The sequence below is a fragment of the Microtus oregoni genome, unplaced genomic scaffold, assembly GCF_018167655.1.
Source record: "Microtus oregoni isolate MIOR12 unplaced genomic scaffold, Mior012 000001F_ref0000356, whole genome shotgun sequence".
NCBI classification, from domain to species: Eukaryota; Metazoa; Chordata; class Mammalia; order Rodentia; family Cricetidae; genus Microtus; species Microtus oregoni.
Window position 1 is genome coordinate 24693308 of NW_024543060.1, and position 18395 is coordinate 24711702.

The 18395-nt window shown below is 36.2% G+C and overlaps 1 protein-coding gene across 3 annotated transcripts in view; it reads left to right on the forward strand.

Annotated features, from left to right (window-relative positions):
• The window catches only part of Tdrd3 (tudor domain containing 3), a 145417-nt gene that overhangs the window by 74984 nt on the left and 52038 nt on the right, over positions 1-18395 (forward strand). For all 3 annotated transcript variants that reach the window (XM_041670509.1, XM_041670494.1, XM_041670500.1), the window contains exons 4-10: positions 1661-1821; positions 6777-6918; positions 9457-9528; positions 11917-12066; positions 14770-14910; positions 15933-16089; positions 16909-17034. In XM_041670509.1, the coding sequence (XP_041526443.1) occupies positions 1661-1821; positions 6777-6918; positions 9457-9528; positions 11917-12066; positions 14770-14910; positions 15933-16089; positions 16909-17034 (949 nt within the window). The remainder of the gene's footprint in view (positions 1-1660; positions 1822-6776; positions 6919-9456; positions 9529-11916; positions 12067-14769; positions 14911-15932; positions 16090-16908; positions 17035-18395) is intronic.

An 18395-nucleotide genomic window follows, 5' to 3' on the forward strand; every position in this document is an offset into this window, starting at 1 on the left:
CTAGCTGGCCTCCTCATGTCTCCTTGAAGCCCTCATGTTTTTCTTACCCATCTTTATAAACCCTTCTCCACATGACTCCTCCCTACTGCTTCCTGTCAGTTAGTTGCTGACTCAGCCTCTAGTACCACTCAACGAGAAGCCAGCTGCCTTAAATTTTTATTATATCTGGGGTGTGTGTGTGTGTGTGTGTGTGTGTGTGTGTGTCTGAGTGTGTCTGACTGTCTGTCTGTCTCTTCCTGACGCCAAGCAGCTTTTGTAAGTGGCTTTTGTTTCCTCCTCCAACCAGGGAAACACACTACTGTTGGCCCTGCCTTTCTTCTCTGCGTGCATTGCCCTTTTTACTCCCACTCTTTTCTGGATTTCTGAAGCTTTTCCTCCTCCTTCTTGTAGTAACACTCATTTTCCTTTACTTAACTCTTACTGCCTCTCTCAGAAGCCTGCTCTAGTCCACCATCTTGCCCAGAAATAGTACTTGCCTTTTATAGCTGAAAGGCTGAGATAGCTTAGATGAAAGGTTAGACTAGATAAAACTGAATATGTAACACTATTGTTCAGGGTCAACGTTGATTTTTCAGCTTAGTGATTTGCTTGCTTGGGAAATAAAGTATAAATGTCTGCCAACTGTTTTTCATTTCTTTTCTGAAAATATGTATTAATTTTTATGCACAGAAATATTTACTTTAAAAAACCTTACTATTAATGAAAAAATAAACATTTTAAAACTATGGTAATAACTTAAAGATCTATGTAGTAATAATTATCATTTCTATTAAATTTATTTTTCTACATATAAGCAAATTTAACTGTGTTTATCTAGTTTTGCTATCACCATTTTATTATATAAACATTTAGCTTTATAATTAGTTAGTCCATTGATTTATTTTTAATTTGATTGAAGTTGACAAGAGAGAACATTTTTTTTCTCCCTGTCAACACATGTCTTATAGTATCAGATTTAAAATCATTTTAAAAAGGGAGTGTAGAGCCAGGCGGTTGTGGCGCATGCCTCTAATGCCAGAATTCAGGAGGCAGAGACAGATGCATCTCTGTAAGTTCTAGGCCAGCCTGGTCTACAGAGTGAGTTCCAAGACAGTCAAGGCTACACAGAGAAACCTTGTCTCGAAAAACAAAACAAAAAGGAAGTGTAGAAACAAGCCTACCTCACTCCTTGAACTTTCTGTATCTTGCGCTCGGAGCACTGTATTCGTATATATTCTTTAACTAGAAGGTGCAGTTGGTGTGGGAAGGCTGTAAAGTTGATGTGTTTGAGCAGGAAACATTCCTTTGAGCTGCTGCTCTAAGGTGGTATCCCTTACAGTAATGGCAATGTGTTCCTTCCTGACTGCCTGTTCATGTGATGGGGAGGAAACAGGTTTATAGGAACTGGCTAGAGCATGGCCTAGCACACCTTTTGTTACAGGAATCAACTGTTCCTTTAGTGCTTTCATGCCTTGGAACTATCTTAAGGTGGATTCACAAAGTTGTTCTGCAGGTTTCCTGTTTGAAATTTTACCTCTGAATTAGAGAATAATTTCAGTCTTGACTTTAATTGAAGTTATTTTTATGTCATAGTAAATAACCATTAAAAAGAGAAAACAATTGTGTAATTGATATTGTAGCAATGACTAAGAAGTGACTTTTATTCCTTTGTGTGTGACAGCTTGAAGGTCCATGTGTATTACAAATTCAGAAGGTCCGCAATGTCGCTGCACCAAAAGACAATGAGGAGTCGCAGGCTGCACCAAGGATGCTTCGTTTGCAGATGACTGATGGGCATACCAGTTGTACGGCAGTAGAGTTCAGTTATATTTCAAAGATCAGGTGAGTCATATAACTTGTTAAAGAAAAGTTGAAGGTGCTTTACAAGCCTGATTTCATCATAAGAATCTGAATAGGGAGGAATGGAGTCTTTTGTGAATGTTGTACTTTTTCTCAGAAATTGCTCAAATTTTTGTTTCTTTTATCTACCTAGAAGACAGTTAGGGATAAATTATGTTAGTCACTCTTCTCTGTGTTATCTATAAAGGAAATGTAAGATGTGCATGTAAGCCCGACCGTGGTGGCGTGCGCCTTTAGTCCCGAGGCAGAGGCAGGTGGATCTCTGTGAGTTCGAGGCCAGCCTGATCTACAAGAGCTTGTTCCAGGATGGGCTCCAAAGCTACACAGAGAGGCCATGTCTTGAAAATCAAAAACAAAACAAACAAACAAAAAACCAGCAAAAAATGCATGCAAGCATTCCCTCAACTCCTCCCAAATCCACTACCACTCCCTACCCACTCAACTTTTCTTTCCCTTTTTATATTCATGGAGTCTAGTGTTTGCTGCTCATATACATTGGGTTTGGAGCCATCCACTCTAGCTTGGTTGACCTACCAGGGGCCACACTCTTAAAGAAACTCTACTCCCAGCAGCAGCCATCAGCAAGGAGCTTTTCTAATGAGAGTTACACTAATTTAAGTCAATAGGATTATTTAATACTATGTTGTTTTAAGATAGTAGTGGGTTTTCCCATAGGGTTTATGAACTGTCTAGCTACAGGTATTTTGGTCCTGATAATAGCATCAGGTTGGGTTCCAGCTTGTGGTGTGGGCTTTAAATCCATTTATAAAATGGTTAGTTACTCCCGTGGCATGGACGCCACTCTTGGACCAGTGGGCATATTTTGCCAGGTTAGTCATTATTACAGGTTATTATTGTAAATTGTTGACTACACAGCAGGTTAAGACTAATAATTATTATTTTTTCCCTCTGGTACTACATAGCACTTTACAACACTACGAAAGTTAGCCAGTAGGAGTTACAGATATTTAGAGATACAACTCTTAAGATGTATAAAGATTAGTAGAAAGATGAGAGTGTGTTCCTATCAATGTTTGCAGAGGTTTCTGTCCCGCCTGGTCCCGCAATAGACACACAAAAACTATATTATTTAAATCACTGCTTGGCCTGTTAGCTCTAGCTTCTTATTGACTAACTCTCACATCTTATATTAACCTGCTTCTTTTAATCTGTGTATTGCCGCATGAATGTGGCTTACCAGCAAGGTCACCGAGTGTCTTTCTCCCGTTGGGCTACATGGCTTCTCAAGGACTCCACCTTTTTTCTCCCAGCATTAATTTTTTTGTTTTCCTGCCTAGCTCTATTCTACCCTATCACAGGCCAAAGCAATTTCTTTATTCATTAACCAATAAAAGCAACACATAGACAGCAGAAAGACTTCCCACACCATTTATCAAGGTAGTTTGAACACTGCTTTCTGAAGAAAGAACTTTTCTTGTATATTTGTAAGCTTTTTTATTCTTTTTTTTGAGTCATTGTATATGGTCTTGTTTGCTACTTTGGTTCCTCTGAGCTTTTTTACTCAGTGTAAATTCCTAAAGAATGCTTTTTTTTCTAAGCAAGTTTATAGTCTTTACCATACACTGTATTCCATTCCCTTTTTGTGGAGAGTCCAAAGATAAAGTTAAATTTTACTTCCTAGTAGCTGATACAATAACAATATAGGCATATAGACATGTAATTATTTTCCTGGAGCCCAGAGAAATATGGCAACTTGGGGTAGATGGGAGTTTGATTTGAAATATGAATGGTTGGTTTTGAGAGAGGTGAATTTTTGCTGCTCTAGTCCGGGACATGAACCTGGGAGAGGGAAGGTCCCCAAAATGAAGCAGGCTAAAGTCTCACGTGGTAGCCAACTTTATTCAGAGCATCAGAAGGCTCTTTTCTGAGGCTTAGGCAAGCTTGTAAGAATTTAGGCTGTCTACAGACCCAAGGGCAACTGGTGCTTGACAACATTTTTAAATAACAAAAGCGAGATGATGGGCCACAGAACATAAACCCAGTACCAGGACACCTGGGAGGGCTCCAAAGCACATTTCAAGAACAGCCTTTGTTATGGAGGAACAGAGGTTACAAGACTCTTGTTTACTTAGTTTTCTCAAAACTCTCAGAAATCTCCTACTGCCTCACTCACAGACTGTGCTCCAACAGTGACTGACTGGCCTGTGTTGCTCTTGGGGAGGGCACAGGTCTGTTTGGTAGAGCTTAGGGATTTGGAATAGTTGGGGTGATGCAAGCAGTCTTCACTGATACTGCTTTCCTTCGGTCTGTTTCAGCCTTTGGTAGAGGAGGGACCCTCCTGAGATGATAAATGGGTAAATGTTTATCAAAAGTGTTGAGTTTTATACAAGGGCTAAACGGGGAGGTGGCTTAGCTACCTAGTGATTGCATTGCCTTCTTTTTGAAGAGAAGGATTCCTATTTGTGGAAAATAGTCTTTCCTCCTTGACAGATTCGGTGCAGCCCTTCCAAGGGCTCAAGGGTGACACGGAAGGCTGACTTGCTAAGGAATGCACATTTTTCTGCTTTTCCTCTGTAACTTTTCTCTGCCCAATGCCATCTGCTGTCCTTTTCTGTTGGATTTATTGTGGTTTAACAGCTAAATTTTTTACATGCTCATTCACTCATTCTTGAAGCAGCCTGTGTTCCTTTGCGATCACAGAAATGACAGCATGCAAAACTGTTCTTTCATGGGGATAATTTAGAAGAGTTTTAATGTTTGGGTAGTGGTTGCCTTAGGAGAAAGGTGAAACAACTCTCTAGATAGGATAAACCAGATGCAGGGCTGTGCTGTGCTGCCTCAATGGGCTGTGTATTTCTCTAGGCATTTCTAGCCTTCCATCTCCTGTACAGTCCTCCACGGTTTTTGGTTTTGTTTGTTTGTAATTACAATGAAGAAACAGTAAAAATATGTTGGGGTGCCAAAGAAGTAGTTAGTAAATCAAAATGTACTCTCTAAATAAGAGTTAATTATGATAGTGAAGTCAATGAAGTAAAAAGTAGAATGTAATTTTAATTTTGTAGCAATAAAATTGTAATTTAATCTAGTGGGATTCTATCAGTTGTTTTTATAAAAATTTAAGTCCATTCTCAAATTATTTGACATTAAGGAAAGTTTCGGGAGGATGTAGCCATCTAATAACACAAAGTTAATCATTTGCTTTTATATTTTCTGTTTTCTTTGATATTTATTTATCTGATATTTACCTTTTTATTGTTTGATTTCTACAGTTCCCTATATTCATAATTTCGTGTGCTGGTTTTATTGATTTGTTAGAAATTATTGGCTGAAACTTCTTTTCAAGAAAAAAATAGATCAGTAGTATAATTAGTGCTTTCTTTGGCTATAAAAGGGCATCAACCTATGGTCCGTGGTGCCTTTTGCTTTGATTCATTCAGAAATGAAGAAATGATGAACTGCAGAGTTATTGAATCTGTATTTGCTGATTGCCTGGAATTGGTAAAAGCTTGTTAGTGTAATTGTGTTGCTCATAGTAACTGCTGATCTTGAAGATAGGGCATTGTTCACAGTGGCTGCACTTCTGACATGGAGCTCTATATGGGTGAGGTTAGGCAAGGCTGTGACTAGCTGTTCTGTCAGTGTTGAATTATGACAGGAATTTTCAACTAGTGAGCCGCAGAACACTTTTAATGGCTTTATTGAGATAGAATTGATAATAATGCAGTGATACACATATTAGACATATTTGATACATGGAACAGTATGTAATCTATCTTACCCTGTAAGGGTTCTTTGAAGCTTGAGAAATAGACATATTCTTACTTCTTTTTGCTAATGATTTTTAGTAGCTGTCCTTTGAAGGATTGTGGTATTAACCCTCACTGATTTGAAGTTGCATATGTCTGCATGCCCTTCAACTGTGAATAACGAAACCATTGCAGGCTAACTTTCTAATTCCCCCCGTGTTTCGTGGCAGATTGTGTTAGGAGTCCTATTTGAGAGCTTCTCTCTTGCTGTATGTGAGCTGGAGTGCACTTCATATCTGTGCTTTCAAACCAATGTGATGAAGTGGATTTCATCCTGTATTCCCTTCAGCAAAGTTGTGGGAAGATAAACATCTTGTCTCTGTTTTTTGTGCAAGAATTTGTGGTGTAATGTTCACTAATTGATTAACCCAAATGATTAACACTGGCTTTTTTTTTTTTTTTTTTTTTTTTTTTAGAAAAGACTTGTTGCAGTTAGTACTTATATACTTCCTAGTTGGCGTATAAATTTTTTTTAAGTTCTTATATAAGTAATTTCTCATGTTTTGTCTTTAAGTAGATGACTAACAAAAAGGGGTTTTGTAGATTACGGTAACTCATGTGAATGTTAAATTTCTATGTTTATTGCTGGTTAGATATCTTTTTCTACATTAAAATTTAATTTAATAATGGTATATTTTTGCCATGTATAGCAAAAGTTAGAACAAAGAGAGGGAGATAAGTGTTTATAGATGGTAGAGTAGAGAAGTGCTTCCCTGGCTGGAGAGATGTCCCAATGGTTTAAAGCACTGGGTATTTTTCCAGTTCAGTTGTGGGTTCAATTCCCAGCACTGACAACGATGGCTCACAACCATCTGTAACTCCAGTTCCCAGGGCCCTAGTTCCATATATGCAGGCAAAACACTCACACACATAAAGTGAAAATCAATCTTAGACAGGAAAAGAAAACTGCTCTCCCTTTCCTTACTGCAGCTTTGTGTGGTTTGATTGTTTGCGTCCACATTTGCTTTAACTTATGGAAACCAAGTTCATTTTGTTCTATACTTGGTCTTTATTAACGTGACTCATTTATACTTTATAGCTAATCCCCCTGGAAACTGGTTTAGATGTCAGTGCATTTTGGTTACGTCATAAGATACGTCATTTTCATATTGTGGAGGAGTATCAATGCAGCTTTAACTCCTAACTCCTTTTGGTTTTCTTCTGCGTCAGTCTGAACACACCGCCTGGCACGAAAGTGAGGCTCTCGGGCGTCGTTGACGTGAAGAATGGATTCCTGCTCCTGACTGACTCTAACACCACAGTTCTTGGTGGTGAGGTGGAACATCTGATTGACAAGTGGGAGTTACAGAGAGTAAGTGTGCAGTAAGAATGGCTCAGACTGTTGGCACGCCAGGCTTTCTGACTGTTCTCGAGGAACGTGTCCCAAAACGAGTGGTAGCCTTAGTCTTTTGTGCCAGAAATACGAAGCTAAAACACGATGATCTTAGAGCAACTGTCTACTATGATTTCACCACAATCTTCCTCGAAAGCAGGTGAAAATTTTCAGTACTTGTTATATTTCTTTTTCTTGCTTTAAATGTTCTTTTTACAGTATCTTGGCAGGTTTGAAACTTTTCAGATAAGAGAAGGATATTTTAAAGTCAGATCAATGGTTATATAATTTTCCAACTTCCCAGCAATAATCATTTCACTTAAAACTATCAAATTAGCGAAGAACTTACTCATTCTAACACAAAGACACACAGACACACACTCACACATTCTCTCCCATGTTAAACCGATTCACTTTCTTTCTCTATGAACTTGGCTGTTTTACTTTCTCTTAGACATGTAATATTACAGTATTTGTTCTTTTGTGTCTGGCTTATTCTGTGTGAGTAATATGTGTCAGAATTTCTCTCCTTTATAGGCTCAGTAGTATTCTGTTGTTCATAGCACATTTTGTTTATTCATCTGTTAGCGGGCATTAATGTTCCTATCTTTTGCTCACTGTAAAAATGGTACTGTGAATATGAGCATGCAAATAATAGCTCCTCCCAGTTCTTTTGTATGCACACTTGTCAGATTGCTGGGTTATATGCTAATTCTGCTTTTATTCTTTTAGTAAGGTTCTGACTTGTCCACTAGTTATTTTCTCATAGTAAATCTTGTATGTGAAATGGAGCCTCTTGGTTTTTGTGTGCATCTCTCCAAGGCTTAGTGTCACTGGGTCTCCTCTCCTGAGGTTGTTGTTGATTACTGAACTCCCTATGCTGTGCTTTCTACATTGTACATCCAAGCAGAAGCCATGGCTTACTTCTTCCCTTAGGAATAGCAGTCTTATACTACATGTTGTGCTGGGTTTAGTACAGTTGTAATCATTGTGTGTAAAGGGAGATTAGGTCTGGCTCCTTTTACCTTCATCAGTGCAAGAAATAGAAGTCCTCTAACCTGTTTTTGATTTTTCACGCCAACAAGAGCTGTTAATTTATGTTAGCCTTTAGAGGAAGTTTTAGTAGAAATTGAAATGATTTATAGCTGTTTGCATAATCCCTTCCTTGTAACTAAATAGAAACTGAGAAAAGGACCCCTAGATAGTCTTATATTTGTGCCATGCTTATTTTTTTTTAATTAAAGAGATTGACAACTCACGTGTAGATTGTGAAGAGTATGCCATCCCTGTACCACTTTTATTATACTTTTCTCATTAAACTGATATTATAGTTGCCATTAGCCTTATTACTCAATCTGTAATTTACATGAACTGTGTAAGAGCGTTTACATAATTCAGGAACTCTGGAATATGTTTAAAATGTATATGATGGATTTTTAAAAATAATTTGAGACTCTTACTTTGTATTTTCATCACAACGTCTGTAATGGTAATTTTTTTAAAATGCACAAGTTGAAAGTTTAGAAGATATATTTAATAACAATAGCTTTATGGTGCATGTTAACACCTTCAGTAGGAAGGAGAGCTGAATGGGATCCTTTTAAGTTTCCCTTGGCCCTGTAGAGGCCTTCACAGTATGAGAAAGTGCTTTTGCTGAAGACAGTTTTCTGCCCATTTTCACAATACATTGTTCTCTAATTCTAATTAGGCAAGCTTGAAAATAAAACTGGAACTGGTAAGAGTTTGGAAGCTTGTGTCTTTTAAATGATAGTCAGAGGCTATGCAGTGGCTCAGAAGGTAAAGGTGTTTGCCTTTAAGCCTCATAACTTGAGTTTGATTCCCAGGATCCACATGGGAGGAAAGGGAAAATTGACCCATGCAAGTTGTCCTCTGTACTTCATATACTTATGCGTGTGTGTTTGTATCTGCCTGCACATATGCACACATAATATAACAAAACTTTTAAAGAACCCAGTTGGTTGATTATCTCTTCAACATCTGAATTGATGTAAGAGAGTTTGACAAATTTTTACTGAGCAACTTTCCATATTATGAACTATAGTAGTATGATGTTTGAAGTACTAGAAATTGCCTTTACCAATAATGATTTTTATTTAGTAAATATTATCTCTAAAAACTTCATTCTTGTAGAACTATTCAAGGCATTATTAGTCTATAGGTTATGTGCTTCAATGTTAAATTGTTCTTGCCAGAGTTTATTTTTGTGAATTGACTATATTTTGAGGAGGTCTCTTTTCTCCAAAGGACAACAGCTTGAAAAATATTTCTGAAAATTAAACTTGAATGTATTTTGGTCAGGAGAGTTGAGGAATGACCTTTGCCAGGTTACTGAAGTAAAGAATACAGAATTGCATGTTTTGTAGTTTGAAATACCATAAAGAAGGCTGTTGTGTCCTAAGATTCTATGTTAAGCAGTGCATCCCCGGTGTATTTGCATGTTCCTGGTGTGCTTATGTGTGTGATTTATGCTTTATGACTGCTTATGTTTTTAAACAGAGCTTATCAAAACATAATAGAAGCAATATTGGAACTGAAGGTGGTCCACCTCCTTTTCTGCCTTTTGGACAGGTAAGGACTTTCTTCTGGTCCGTTACTCAGTCAGGAAAGAATGTTCTTCGTTGTACTCAAGCTGTGTGCTGTTTTGTGCTATTTACTCAGACGCTGTGGAGTTACATGGAAATATGAAGGACAAGGAATTTAATAATTTTGCTACCCCAAAGATAGAAGCAATTAAGAATTATGTACAAGAACAAATTATAGCTAACTATAATAGGTTAATGGAAAACAAGTTTTTAAAAATGAGAATTTTAAAAGTAAAGAGATAAAAAATATGCGAAAATTTTCCTCTAAATTCTTTTCTTCAACCTCTATCCAATTCTTCATGTCAGTTGGAAACTTAATTTTACTTCTAGCTGATGTTTTCAATTACAGTAGCCAGATTCTTCTTCTATAGAACCTAAATAATCCAATGTTTAGTCCTTAATTTTTAACCATTTCTCAGTTTTCTATTGCTATAACACAAACACTGTGACCAAGGCAACTTTTAGAAGAAAAATTTAATTGGGGCTTCCAGTTTGAGAGGGTGAATTCTTGGCTCTCATGGAGGGAAGGAAGCACAGTAGCAAGCGGATTAGCATGGTGTCACAGGCTTCCATTTTGATCTATTAGCATGAGGCAGAGAACACTAGCTGGGAATGGCCTGGACTTTAGAGACCTCAAAGCCCACCCCCAGTGACACACTTCCTCCAACAAGGCCAGGTCTCCTAATCCTTCCCCAGCAGTTCTACCAACTGGGTACTGAGCATTAAGGCATGTGAGCCCATGGGGGCATTCTCATTAAACTGCCTGACCTTTCCTACTGCAGAGGAACTTGGAGGGTGGTCTTGAGTTGGCCTGGGTCTTGTGTCTCCCTTCCTGTACACAGCCATTAGCTGTGTTCTAGCAGACTCCTCCACATGAGGAGGCCGACAGGAATCCCTGTGTCTCTTGACCTTGCCTTTTTTGCCACCACCAAAGTTTTGAACTGTATTTACTTTGTACTTTTCTTAGAGAATGCTGGCTAAAGTGAAGGTGAATTGGGGACACAAAAGTAGGCAGTTGACACCAACATTTTATTTTGTATTTTGTTTTATTTGGATTTTCTTTGAAATTTTGGTATTAAAAAGATATCTTAATTGGCATACCAACTAAGTATCTTTTTAATACCAAAATTTCAAACAAAGCCCAAAATAATTTTTGTGAGCTATACTCAGATTTAAATTAGAGTAATTCCTGCTTCACATGCATTTTTTTAAGTATATAAAAAGCATGATCCCGTGCCCTTTTTTAAAGATAAAAATGTTAATAACATTCTGCCTACAATAAAAGAGACAGTGAAATTATTATAGTAACTTACATTTGAAGGTAATAATTGACATATCTGTAAAAATTTACTTTTTTCTGAAACATTTATAGAATTTCTTTCTTAAATTACTTATGATATAAAAAATGACTTTCCCCCCCTAGAGATACTTACTGATTTAATTTTTGTCCATAATTTGAAATGTGAATTGCAGTTTTATATGGTAGGAAGTATAGGAAAGGGTTTAGTTTCAATGGTAGTGTTTTATTTTTTTTTCATTCTGAATAGGCCTTATGCAGCATCCCCCAGCATGGTAGGTGGGTTAAGATGGTGATGCTGGCTGTGTGGTGATATATAAATAGCTGTTTACTGTGGAGGAAGCACACTGTATTTGTGTATCACACTTGAGGGAATTTCCTCTTCTCCCCTTCCTTCTTGTTAATGAGCTGCAAAAACCCAGTCAATGTAGAGGACCTGTAGAGGTGTGGATGAGAGTTCAGGGGCTGTTTCCAGACAGAGACACATGCCATTATTAAATTATGAGATTAAAAATCAAAACTAAAAAAAACCAAACACATTTGTATCTTAATTGGCACAGAGAACATACTTTTAGTCTTTGCTACAAGGTCAGATGCATTTTGTTAACATGTTAGCAAGTGTCTGATTTATGGATATTTTAGTGTAATGTGGAAATTGAACTCTTAGTTACAAAATCAAATTTACATGGTTTTAGTTCATGTAGAGACCTTGAAATCTACAGCTGTTTTAAAGTTATTACCTTAAAATGAAACTTGGGTCTTGCATCCCAGTATGTTTTGTAAGTATGTGGCCTCATTCCGGTAATGTATGTGTACACACACATACACAAGGTCACACAAACATGTATAAATGCATGTGCGTGTGCACATACGTAGAGAAAAAAAATCTAGCTTATATTTATTTAAAAGTTATGTTGTAATCATCTTCCCATTGTTTTTTTAATCTGTTGGATGGAGTGGTATTTTGCTTTTACCAATGATAAGAAATATAAACATTTCTTTTGAAGAACTAGTTCTTTCTATAAAGAACTATAATTTCTTTTGGAAATCCTGAATCATATGAATTTATTTTCCCAGAAGTGTTCATCTAATGTCCAGGTGGATAGCAGAGAACTTGATCGAAGAAAGACGTTGCAAGTTTCAATGCCCGTCAAGCCTACAAATGATAATGATGAATTTGAAAAGCAAAGAACGGCTGCAATTGCAGAGGTCGCAAAGAGCAAAGAAGTAAGATAACTTCCCCAAATTTCTCTCATTGCATTCTCTTTAATTGTTCATGGCCATTACTGCTTTTCACATAACTAGTCCCCAAGAATCCTTACTTTGCTCTCGTTACGTATTGTAGAAGAGGAAGAATGCCATCTTCCCCTGGGGATTTAAGCCTGCCTGTTGGATTTGTATGTTCTTTTTCCAAGTCGTCTTGGAAGTTCTAGTAAATATTTCTATTAGCAAGTCATCCATCCTTGTGCCTCCTTTTATTTCTTAATGAAATAACACACTTTTCTTTTACATCCTAGTAGAGGATTTCTTGTTTTTAGTTGAGCTAGTTATCATTTAATATAAAAATATTCTACCTCTATAATACCTGCTTCTAAAAATTAAAGCTTCTGAGGACTGAATTATGATCATTTAATGTGTTAGAAATATGTCTTGTTATCTTATTTTTATGTTAATTAGTTATAGCAAATGTTAATCATAGGACTATGTATGTTTTTATAATGAACTCATTTACGTGCATATACCCACCCATTCTCTTACACTATGGTTAGCTAAATAGTTTTGAATTTCTTGCTTACTTGGACTAGCTTTTTTTCTCTGATTGATTTTTTTCCAGATTTTGTTATGAACTTTTGTGTTTGTTGGTTAAATTTTTTTATTCATTAAAATTGAAATTTCCTGCATTCAGAATGTAATAAAGGTTTATGAATAATCACTTTTCTATTTAGTTTCAATTGATATTCAATTGTCCTTCCTCTTTCTTTCTATCTCCTGTTTAGAGTAGGGCTGAACACAAAGCCTCTGAAATTGGGCAGGCCAGAGCATGTCCTGCTGATTGTCTTGAATTGAATGATGAACTTTTGTGCCCAATTTGCTTCATCTGTGAAATTTAGGAGCCGTGAACTGTCATGAATGTTGTAGGGTTTATAACTGGTCAACTCAAAACATCTACAACTGCCCCTACACACTGCACAAATTATGACACTCCTTTGTGACAGTAATCACTAGTGTTGGAATTCTAAAGTGTGCTCTTCAGTCGAAGGCACTTATATGCATTAAATGTATTTTATATGAAATATTTTAAATTTCCCCCAAAATATTAAATGATGCTATAAATTTTAAAATTTAGAAGATGCTTGGAACCTTTTTCATTGGTTCCAAGCTTTCTTCCTAAGGCTTTATTTGAAGTTACAAATGCCTATATATTGGGCTATATAGTTAGCATTATAATGTACTTCAGATTTTATATTATAATGGCTCATATGTTTTCTTCACAGCTTTCAAGGACTGAAACATTCCAAAACCCAATTTGTTTATGAGATTGTTGAAGTTAGTTAACTCAGGCTTTGTCCAGTATTACTCAAAAGCAATTTATAGAGTAAACCAATATGTAGCATATGGATGATCTAAATTGTAAATAACAATGCATATCAATAAGTTTCACACAGCAGCTTCATTTATCGGCCTAATTAGGTAATGATAATGGAATTTGATTGATGGTTTGAAGAAGGTCAGCTATGTGTTAAATTAAGGGGAATGATCCATGGAAAAACGAAAGCTACAGAAAAGAGCAGAAATAGAAAACAGCAAGGTGGTTCTTGGATGAAGGAGAAGCTGAGGTAGCGGAAAAGGAGAGATAACCAAGGTCAATTGCAATTCAAACTGCAGTTTAAAACTGTTGAAAGACAAACTGATGTACTTCTCAGAAATCACAAGCTTTTGCACATCTTGCTCACAGCAATAATGTCAGCCAACGGGTATCTGAAAGGGTTTCTTCTGGTTGCTTCATTGAGACTGGCCATAGAGAAGGAAGATTGCAATTGTAGACAGAACGGGAGAGTACTGAATTGATTCAGGAGAAGAAGTGGTACAGATAGCATCTCCATAGGTGGAACAAAATTGCTTGTTTCAGAAAATTTGAAATTAGGGAGAACTTCTGAGAGATAAAGGACATTGTATCAGAGGAGATGTAAAGAATGACTATAAAGAATTTAATGTTTTATGAAATATAGCACTCAGAAAAATATTATATAGTTACGATTTTTCTTTCAATGATGTTAGTGATCAGCCGTGGATATTTTTCAGCCATGATACTCTATCTTTCCAGTTAGTTTATGGTCTGTTTTTTTCCATAATTATTTTGAAAAGACAAAAATTAAGATTAAATCAAATTTCAAATTTATATACTTTTTTTGGTTTTTCGAGACCAAATATGTAGACTCAGACTTTATATGTTGTTTGAAAGGAAATACATATACAATGAATGTAGTTAATGAATTAATAAACAGATTTTGCTCTTGCATTCGTGGCATTCTTTCTAAGTTTATATAATGATACCATCAGACTGTGACATATTTTAATTGATTACTGGTCAGTTTAGTACTTTGTTCAGAATAACCTTGTCTTGTATTTGGTTCTAGGGCCTGAATCCAAGACATACTCAAATATTTTGCTAGAGTAATTTGGGCAACTAATTTTTATGATGTTTATATCATCTTATTTCAGTCTGTATTGATGAACAGCTAGGTTTGTTTTGATGATTTAAGTAAAATCTTGTTTTTTTTTTTTAATGCCCTGCCCGGACTTGTAGAAAGAAAATATTATGGCTTATAGATGTTTATGCTCTATGCTATTTTTAGGTACTTATTATTTTATTTTTACTTGTGAAAAATAATTAAGTTTTTGTCTTTTTTATTTTTCTTTTATCTAAAGACTAAGACGTTTGGAGGAGGTGGAGGTGGTGCCAGAAGTAATCTCAATATGGGTGCTGTCAGTCACCGAAGTAGGGAAGTTGTACCGAAGGAAAGGCCTTCCAAATCAGAGAGCAAGCATGAAGGTGTCTATAGAGAGCTGGTAAGCATGGCAGTCAGCCACAGGCAAATATACTGTGCTTTGAATATCCTCAATCTTTCATCAGATGTTATTTTCTTTGCATTTTTGTTGAGGTGCTATGTAAATTATGTTTCTTATAATAGATGGGAAGTATATAATTTTTCCATTTTTTATCATGAAAATTAATGAGGTCATTTTTGATTACCATTTTATTTCCCTAAGAACTTATTCTAATATAGCATAAACTATTTATTTTTTGTAATTTCTTTTTTGATTTTCAATGGAACTTTATTATAGTACAGATTCTTCCTGACTATTAGTGTAGAAGCAGTAAGTTGGAATGTTGTTTGACTGTGGCAGTTTTTCCCTAGCTATTGTTGACTTTTGCTGACCTGTGTAGACATTCTCTGCTGGACCTGGGATCTAAGGACCTGAAAGAATGGAGTGGATCACAGTGTAATGCTGTAGATGATTTTGGTTCACTTTCAGTGTACTTTTATACACGAGTGTAACAAAGAAAGCAATGATCCAAGAAAGCTTCTTAGTTCAGAAAAACATGATCAGAAAAAAAAAAAAACATAAATAAGTGCCAGTGAGGACATACTAAATATTGGCCAAGTAGCCCTTTCCCAGAGCATTCTCAGGAAAGATCAATGTAAACACATTTGCCTCTCCTGTACTACAGATTATTTGGGAAAGCACAAAAGCATGGGAGAAGGCCATATCCTGATTTGGGACAGCAGTCAGCATATCCTTTCACATGATTTGATTCTATAGCTATGTTCTGACATTCAACAAGAATAAACATGTCTTATGAATTGAAGGTAAATGTTTAACCCAGGAGGCCCAAAATCACAAAATGCACCTGATGTAAAAAACCCTCTGCTTTTTCCCTGGAGGCTCTCACAGGTCCCAAGACATTGCTCACCAATGGGTTCCAATAGCTATGAACAAAATTTTGAGTTAAAAGACATACTGTAATTAAAATGGATATCTGACTTTGTGTACAGTTTTTACTGTAGCTTTTTCTTCATTCTTTGCAGGTAGATGAGAAAGCTCTGAAGCACATAACAGAAATGGGCTTCAGTAAGGAAGCGTCGAGGCAAGCACTTATGGATAATGCCAACAACTTGGAAGCCGCATTGAATGTACTCCTAAACAGCAATAAACAGAAACCCGTTGTGGGTCCACCTCCTAGAGGTACAGTTCATGTGCCAGCAGATAAGTGATGGGCCAAGGCTGAGGTTTATGCTGTGAGGGCTGTAATACTAGATAACAGTGTGGTTCTTAGGAGCATGAAGCTGGGAGCCATAGACGTAGTTGGGGGCTGCTTCCCATGAGTGTCTTATCTCTGTATAAACTGTGTCTAATAGCAGAGTTGTGACAAGAGAGACTGTGATTTATACTACCTTCTTCTAGGAGTTATTTCTAGAGCTGTGCCATTTTTACAGAAACTTACCAGTCTCTGAACTCCCCAAATCAACAAACAGAACCTTTTACTTGGTTTCACGCTTTAATTGTCACATCTTAAAGTGGTATCATTTGAGTAAAAGATTGGGAAATAGCCATATGCATATGAATAAATTACCATACATATGCAATTAATACAGTGGTATTCTAAATATTATGTGAATTTGTGAGATACCTTTAAGATCGAGTAGTGTTTACAAAGCTTTGTTATGCACAGCCATAATTATGCTAAGCTTGAGTAACTCAACATTACTTTTTTTGTAGAAAGAAAATACATTTTAAGTTAAAATCTTTTTAAATTAAAATGACACATATTTATTTCAAATCTGAGACCCATGTTCATTTGGACAGATCATCTTAAAGATTAAAGGTGCCTCTTAATAGCTTTATTTAAAGCATTTTTGCTGGACAAGAAATAGAATTCACTAAAGACGATAAGAAGAAATGCATATACAATTGTATTTACTAGATTGATGGTTCTGTTTAGTGTGGTTTCTCCTTTTGCTTTTCACACATTATACATGTATGTATGTGCTTTTAAACCTTAAGGTAGAGGGAAAGGCAGGGGTCGCTCACGATCTGAAGATGAAGAGGACCTAGGAAATGCAAGGCCGTCAGCACCAAGCACATTATTTGATTTCTTGGAATCTAAAATGGGAACTTTGAATGTGGAAGGTAGGCTAATTTAAAATAGATTTTAAAATATATCAGTTTCTTTAAAAACTTATCTCATTTGTCATTGTACAAAATGATATCTATTCTGAATGGTTGTTAGAATTTTTGTAGCAAATTTTGTTTCACAAAAACACAGAAAGTTTTAGTTGTTACACTACGAAAAAACACCAGTTTTCCTTTGCTCCTAACTGTGTATTGAGGAATACCAGCAAACCCTGCACCCACAGCCCTAAGAGACCAGAGCCAGGTGTGTAAATAGGTGGTGGTGGTGGTGGTGGAAAAGTCGCTGCAGCACAGCTTATGTCACCTGCATCATTGTGCAATTGGACTGTTTCTTTCTCTCCGTGTGTACATATTTTATGAGAATGTTCCTGAGAGTGTGCTTTCTGTAATATTTCTTCACATGGGGTACTGTAATGAGTACTATAAATACTGGAAGAAGAAGTAAGTATATTAGCTATGTTTATATTAGCTATATATTTACAAGTATAGGATATGCTAAATGTTTTCAAATATTATTTTAAAAAGATTAAAATCAACTTTTCTTTCAGGTTTGTTAATTCTGCCAAATAAATTTAAAAGCAAAGTGCTTTTAATATAAAATTTAAGTAAGTGTATTTTATGAAAACCAGGGTTTATCACTAGATTTTATATTTTATACATATATTTTATAGATTATATATATTTCCTAGAAAACATACTGTAGTGTTTGAACAGTCCCTGTTTGACATAGAAAATTTGTAAGGGTAACAGAGGAGAGAAGAGAGCAGTGTTTGCTCATTTAAGACTGATAACTTAGTTTTCCATCGCTGTGTAACAAAGACTACAGAGTCTGTAGCTAAGGTTTTGGGGGTGTAGAGTTGTGAGCTAACCCAGTGTCAAGCTTCTCTTACAGGCTTGCTTGCTGTGAGCTGTAACATCATTCTTTGTAGGTCGAGGACTGATATGTTTTTTTTCTTGCTCCTTATTCCTGGGGCTGCTGTCAACTTCTGCAAGCAGCCTTCACATTATGCGAGGACAAATCTTAGGCAACATGACATGGTTTTGCTTCTACATAGTCAGCAGAGGAATGACTCTTTGCTGCATCTTCACATCTGTCCTGACTGACTTCTTAGTGTCCTTTCAGTACCCACTAGGACCTCTCTTGATGCCTCTTATCCCTGACTCCTGTATTCGCATCTTATGGTGACTCCTAAATCATGAGTTTGGTTTTCTGTTTCTTTTTGTTGAATTGAATATATAACTCATCTGTGATTTGGCATATGGAAATGAAATTTTATTGTAGTTTATAAGTATGCCAGATCATATCTGATTATCATATTAAGATTTCTTCTGCTAAGTCCTCTTATTTTTGCTCATTT